This window comes from Lactuca sativa, chromosome 5 (genome assembly GCF_002870075.4).
Source record: "Lactuca sativa cultivar Salinas chromosome 5, Lsat_Salinas_v11, whole genome shotgun sequence".
NCBI classification, from domain to species: Eukaryota; Viridiplantae; Streptophyta; class Magnoliopsida; order Asterales; family Asteraceae; genus Lactuca; species Lactuca sativa.
In genome coordinates this window covers 202,909,461-202,916,960 of record NC_056627.2, presented here as the reverse complement: position 1 = coordinate 202,916,960, position 7,500 = coordinate 202,909,461, and the positions used below count along the sequence as shown (strand labels likewise).

Genomic DNA, 7,500 nt, shown 5'->3' with positions numbered 1-7,500 from the left:
ATCAAATTTTAGACCAAATTTTCAACCAAGACCATCTTTTGGACAAAATAACTCAAGTTTTCAACCAAGACCATCTTTTGGTCAAAACAACTCAGGTTTTCAACCTAGACCTTACTTTGGACAAAATTCTCAAAGACCTTCTTTCCAAAATAACTCAAACCAAGGTTTTCAAAACCAGGGATTTCAAAACGATCCCAACTCAGGTCATAATCACAATCCAAACAACAGTTTTCAAAATCAAAACAGAGGTTTCCAAAATCAAGGTTACAACAATCAAAACAATGGTTTTCAAAATAACCAAAATTTTGGATTCCAACAAAACCATTCTCAACCTTCCCAACAAACCCAAAGTCAAACACCTGAAAGACTTCCGATTAAAAGTCAAAAGGATGATAGTGATGAAGAAGTGATCATTTGTCACAACTGCAAAGGAACAAATCACTATGCCAGAGAATGTCGAGCCAAAAACAAAACCAAAATCAAAGACTCGGCATACTATGCTCAAAGAGCCGATGAATTGAAGAAACTGGAAAACCAAGAAAAGCAAAGAGCATTGATGGCAATCCATGAACCAAGTGTGGAATACTGGCCAACTTCTGATGACGAAGCTGAACACGAACCAACACAATCAAACTTCTGCTTCGTAGCTGGTGTTGAAATACCTTCAAGAGCTCCAAACGTCATAGAACAGGTATGGTCTATGATCTCTGAACTTGGTTTTTCCAAAACGATTTTTGAGTCCCACATAACCAAAATTGAGACTAGTCTGGAAGTTGATCTCAAAACATATCATGACACAATGGTCAATTATGATATTTGCAAATCTGAGTTACAAACCTTGCAACTCAAATTTGGAGAATCAACAAGAACGAAAAGCAAATTGGAAAGAGACGTTGAAAGAAAATCAGAAGATTATAATCACGTCTTGGAACAATTAAATCAGACCCTAATTCAAAAAAGGGATTTGGAACTAAAAAATCAGTCAGTCATTTCTTCTGAAATAAAAGATGTTTTAGAAATGGAAATCCTTCAGTTGAAACAAGACTTTCAAGAATCAACTGACAAATACAATGTTTTAAATGAAAAATTGACTGATTCTTTAAAACAAATCAATTCTCTTGAAACCGAGAATAAAAGACTGATATGGAATATGGATTCAATCAAAGTTGCCAGAAAACTAAGTGATGATATTTTCACCAAGGCAAACTCCTTAGGAACTGGCAAAATTGATACGAATTATAGACCAGGAATTGGAAGAGAATCCTTTGAAATTGAACAAGCAAAACAGGAAAACATGACGAATTGTGAAAACTCTGAATCTACTCTACCTAATCTTTTCACATCTGTTAATGAGGAAGATTCAGATGAAGAAACAGTTATCAACTGTAGTCCAGATGATACTGCTTTCAGTGTTTCCAAAAAGTCTTTCAAAAGAGTTGTAAATTCTGAAACAGACTTTGCAAGTTCTTTAACTCACCAAATCAAACATACCGATAGAACCACTAAACTCAAAAACTTTTTGAATGGAGAAAATTCCTCTTATGAGGATGGTAGTACTTCTATACCAACTGCTTTTCCTACAATGACTTCATCAATTGTTGGAAAAACTAGTCTGGGACAAAAATACTCCAAGAAACAACAAACAAGCAAAAAATCCATTGAAGTCACCAAAACCCCACTAATCAAGCCAAACTTTTTTGAAAAACAACCAAAGAAACCAGTTAAACCATACGTCATACCTCATAAACAGGTTTCCAAACAAAAACCAAAATCTTTTCAAAAACCTTTTGAAAACCGCTTTCAAGATATTACTTTTAATCATTCAAGGAACTTTCAAAAACCATCACATCAGAAAGTTTCAAACCATCATCATCAAAAAGCCTTTCAAAATCGCCCATCACATCCCAGATATGAAGAAAACTTTTCAAACAAACCTTCACATCTAGGATATCTTTCACCAAATCACAGATCTTATCAACCCACAGGTTTTCAAAAACAAATCGCATTTTGGGTAAAATTGATAGATCAAATCAAACCTCAACCATTCCATCGTTATAAACCAAACCATTACAATAATGTGAAGTCAAATGATAAAAGAAATTCATTAAGAAAAGCACCCAAAATAACAACTGACAAACCAGGACCCATTCAGATTTGGGTACCTAAACTTTTTGTCTGATTGCAGGTACTTAATGCTGGAGAACCCAATGATGATTCATGGTATATTGATAGTGGCTGCTCCAAGCATATGACAGGAAACCGGAACTACTTACGTGACTTCAAACCTATACAAACCAATCAAGATGTTACCTTCGGCAACAACATGAAAGCAAAAATCAAAGGTTATGGAAACATAACAAATGGTAATTTTACCATAAAGAAAGTTGCCTTCGTCGATGACCTGAAACACAACCTCATCAGTGTTTCTCAACTGTGTGATAACAATCTTGAAGTTCTTTTCACCAAACAACGAAGCTTGATCATGGACGCCAAAACCAAAGATGTTATAGTTGATTCTAACCGTGCCGGAAATATGTATCCACTTGACATGGATCTTATCTATGGTAAACCCGATATCTGTTTGTTATCTAAAGCCCCAGCAGATATTAGTTGGTTATGGCACCGCCGCCTTTCCCATCTAAACTTTGGTTACATCAACAAATTAATCGGCGATGATCTTGTTTGAGGGCTACCACTTCTGAAGCTTGATAACGAAACTCTTTGTGCTGCATGTGAAAAAGGAAAACTTTCCAAATCCACTCACAAAAGCATCTCAGAATCTAGTGTGTCCGAACCACTAGAGTTGTTGCACATAGACCTTTGTGGCCCTGCCAAAACCCAAACCATACAAGGGAAGAAGTACATTCTTGTTGTCGTTGATGGTTTCTCGCGCTTTACTTGGGTCTTTTTCTTAAGACTAAAATCAGAAGCACCTGAAGAGATGATCAACTTCATCAAACAAATCGAGCTGAAGCTGAAACGACCTGTTCGAAGAATCCGAAGTGATAATGGTTTAGAGTTCAAAAACAATACTCTAGATTCATTTCTCAAAGACAAAGGAATTGAACATAACTTCTCAGCCCCATACACTCCACAACAGAACGGTGTTGTCGAAAGAAGGAACCGAACTCTATGTGAAGCTGCAAGATCAATGCTTATCTTCGCTGATCTGCCACAATACTTCTGGGCAGAAGCAATAGCCACAGCTTGCTATACTCAAAATCGTTCCTTAATCCATAAACATCTTCATAAAACACCATATGAAGTCATTAACAACCGAAAACCAAACATCAAATTTTTTCATATTTTCGGTTGTCGATGCTTCGTAAAGAATAATAAAGATCACCTTTCAAAATTTGAATCAAGGTCGGACGAAGGAATTTTCCTTGGTTACTCTTTTTCTTCAGCTGCTTATCGAGTACTGAATAAACGTACTAGAGTAATTGAAGAAAGTACCGATGTTCATTTCGATGAATTTTATGTTAGGAAATTGGATCGTGAACATTTTGGTTCACAAATGATTGAAAATATTTTTCAAAATCCAATTCAACAAACACCTTCTCCTGACATAGACATTGAAATCGATCTTGATTTGCTTTTTGAACAACCAAAAACCGCTTACAATTCTGAACTTCTAACTACTTTAATTGACCCTACAGGAACACCCAGTGAAGTAATTCCACAAACAAACCAAAATGATGCAAATCAATTCGAGGGGGAACCACCAACACATACTTCCTCTTTGGAACAAACACCAAATCCTCCTTTAAACACCCCATCCCCAAATAGCCAAAACAATCCCGATGCATCATTTATGGGGGAACCTTCAAACCTATTCCAAGATGAAACGCCCGGAGAAGAACAATGGGATACTGAAACTCCAATTATTATAGCGGAAGAGAATCGCTTAATAAAGTGGACCAGAAATCATCCAACAGACCAAATCATCGGAGATCCCAACATAGGCATTCAGACTAGAGGCGCATCCACAAATGAATGTTTATTTGGAGCCTTCTTATCCACGACTGAACCCAAAACCATACATTCTGCTATAAAAGATCCAGATTGGGTAAAAGCTATGCAAGAAGAGCTAGCAGAATTTGAAAGAAACGACGTATGGAATCTTGTTCCTACTCCACCCGATGTTACTGTTATAGGTTCAAGATGGGTATACAGAAACAAGACTGACGATCAAGGAGTCATTTGTCGAAACAAGGCACGTCTTGTAGTCAAAGGATATTCACAACAAGAGGGAATCGACTACGATGAAACATATGCTCCAGTTGCCCGAATTGAAGCAATTCGCATCTTTCTTGCCTATGCTGCACATAAGAATTTCAAAGTATTCCAAATGGATGTTAAATGTGCATTCCTACATGGAGAGATAGATCGCGAAGTATACATCCAACAACCACCAGGTTTCGAAGATCCCAAATTTCCAGATCACAGCTTTAAATTGCAGAAAGCTGTCTACGGCTTGAAACAAGCACCTCGAGCTTGGTATGCCACGTTGTCAACCTTTCTCGAAGAATCAGGTTTTAAAAGAGGTTCAATTGATCAAACCCTCTTTCGTAAAATCTTTAATAAACATCTGTTAATCGTACAAATATATGTTGATGACATTATTTTCGGTTCTACTGATGAATCTTTAAGTGTTAAGTTTGCAGATCTAATGAAGAGCAAATTTGAAATGAGCATGATTGGGGAGATGACTACTTTTCTCGGACTTCAAATCAAACAGTCAACTGATGGCATTTTCATCAACCAAGAGAATTATGTCAAAAACCTACTCACTCGTTTTTTAATGGAAAAATCGAATACCGCAAAAACCCCAATGGCTTTTGGATACAAAATTGATGCAGACTTAAATGGCAAACCCGTTGACCAGAAAAGATATCGTGGAATGATCGGATCACTCTTGTACCTCATTGCTAGCAGACCTGACATCATGTTTTCTACATGTGTCTGTGCTAGATACCAAGCAAATCCTATGGAATCCCATGTAGTTGCTGTGAAACGCATCTTCAAATACCTTAAAGGCACTCCCAAACTTGGCCTTTGGTATCCAGCTAAATCCGATTTTCAGCTGAATGCTTTCACCGACTCAGACTACGGAGGATGCAAGCTAGATAGGAAGAGTACATCTGGTAGCTGTCAATTCCTAGGAGGTAGACTAGTGAGTTGGACTTCAAAGAAACAGACTTGTGTATCCACATCAACAGCAGAAGCTGAATATGTTGCTGCCGCCAGCTGTTGTTCACAAGTCATATGGATGCAAACTCAACTGCGTGACTATGGCTTCCAAATCTCACAAATTCCCATATTTTGTGACTCAACTAGTGCAATTGCCATTTCTCACAATCCCGTTCACCATTCCATGACAAAGCACATCGACATTCGATATCACTTTATCAAAGACAACATTCAAAAGGGTCATATCGAACTACACTTCATCAACTCCGAAGATCAAATTGCCGATGTCTTCACTAAGGCTCTCGATGAAACGAAGTTTCAATACTTCCTAGGCCGTCTAGGAATGTTAAATCCAGATAACATCCATCCTTAAACTTTTACTTTTTGTTTGTACAAAAGTGTGTTTACTTTCACTCAAAAAGAAAATTCAAAAACATTTGAAAACTGCTTTCTTTTCAAAAAAAACCAAAAACATTGAAATAACCAATATTTCCAAAAACATTCAGAAAAACAAATCTTCAAAAATATAATAAAAGACTTGCCATAATAAGCTTTTATAGAACCTTGTGATTAATCGTCTTTTGACTTAATTTTCAGATGCTTATGCTCGATGAAGATTTTAAGTCATATTGATTCTCAATTGGAGTGAAGGTTCAAATCTCCTACTTTTCATAATGTACATAACTTTATTTCCTTCAATTTTATTTCATTATTGATGATTTTAAAAAGGGACATAAGGTTAGGAGGTTCAGATGAAAACAAAAACCCATGTGAGAATTTGTGCCTCATCAATCTGAATCATTGTGGAATTCATTTCTTGTGAGCTTAGGTGTGTCACTATTGCTTATAAGGTATATCCGATTATACCTTGTCACGGTCTCATTTTTGCTTAGATATCAAAATGACCAGGGACGATACATTCATTTCCTACATACTAGACAAACTGTCTTTTATACCACTAATCCCTACCTAGATATAAGCCAACCAAAAATGATGTCTTGAGATCCCGTGATCCATCAACAAGAAAAGATGAAACAAGATAAAGAAGAATCAACAAGAAATCCAAATCATTCACCGAAGAAATACCAAACAAAAAAAAAAAAAAAAAAAAAAAAAAAAAAAAAAAAAAAAAAAACTCTAAATTTGGTATTTTCAAACAAAGTTCAACCACATGGTTATTTCAAAGCAAACATCAAAAGATCTCGTGATCTGTTTTTAACCATTTTTCACAAAAAGGGATATCTTAATCCCGCAAGATAGATACTCTCAAAAATCCCAATTTTCTCAAATGTAGCAAATTCTCGATGCTAAAACAAAATATCCTTTTACAACAAATAGATATTGATCAACAAAAAGGATACCATCAAAGAAAAAGCTGCAACAACAATGGATTTCCCGGGATACTGTAGCCTTCATCACTGAAGATTCTTAGTTGCAAACTGCACTATGAAAATTGCTAAACCCCTCTACATGTATTTCCTGACGGAGAGAGAGTGAACTTAAATGGTATGAATGAAGAAACCCGCTGAGTAATGCCGAAACCAGTCTTATGTGATTGATTATCTAATAATGAGACTAAGTGACCTTTCGGGAAAAGCATAGTCGAACACCTCCAATATGAGTGTGAGTCGTCAGAGAGAGATATCACTCATTTTTAGTGATCATTAACTTGTTCTGCTGCCAGAACAATCAAACACCCAAGTGAAGTGTGAGTTATACCTATGAGCGTTCATCTGAATCGACCTGTTAGACCACTTGTCGTCATTAATAATGCTATAAAATCTTAGGAAATTTCTTTAGATACATATATGGCTACCCTTTGATAACCGAACCCGAGAGTTTAATTCGGAAACAAATTTCTGAAAATCTTTTACATAAGATATGTTAAACAAAGTCACAAACTTTCAAAACAATCACTATGTTTTATATATCTTATCTATTGACAAATCTTTTATCTCGAATCTTCAAAAGTTCAAAACTGTCAACATGATTATATCATATATGTCTTTATTTCAGCAATGATCACATAGGGGAAATTGTTGAAAACGTTTTTATATGTGACCATCACTGAAACAAAATGAACTATTTTTGTGTTATCTAACAAATATTATCAGTTATTTCAGGTTACATGAAGTCGTGACCAAACGGAAAATACGAAAATAGGCGAATGACAGAAAACGTATAGACAAGAAAATCTAGATGTGCGACTGAACACTTTCAACTATATATATATATATATATATATATATATATATATATATATATATATATATATATATATATATATATATATATATATATATATAT

The 7,500-nt window shown here is 35.5% G+C and overlaps 1 protein-coding gene across 1 annotated transcript in view; it reads left to right on the top strand.

Moving 5' to 3' along the window:
• LOC128134292 (uncharacterized) overlaps positions 1 to 2,686 on the top strand; it is a 3,567-nt gene extending 881 nt beyond the window's left edge. Inside the window, exons 3-5 of the mRNA XM_052771866.1 lie at positions 451 to 691; positions 1,130 to 2,011; positions 2,186 to 2,686. Of these exons, the coding sequence (XP_052627826.1) occupies positions 451 to 691; positions 1,130 to 2,011; positions 2,186 to 2,686 (1,624 nt within the window). The remainder of the gene's footprint in view (positions 1 to 450; positions 692 to 1,129; positions 2,012 to 2,185) is intronic.
• The last annotated feature ends 4,814 nt before the right edge of the window (positions 2,687 to 7,500 follow it).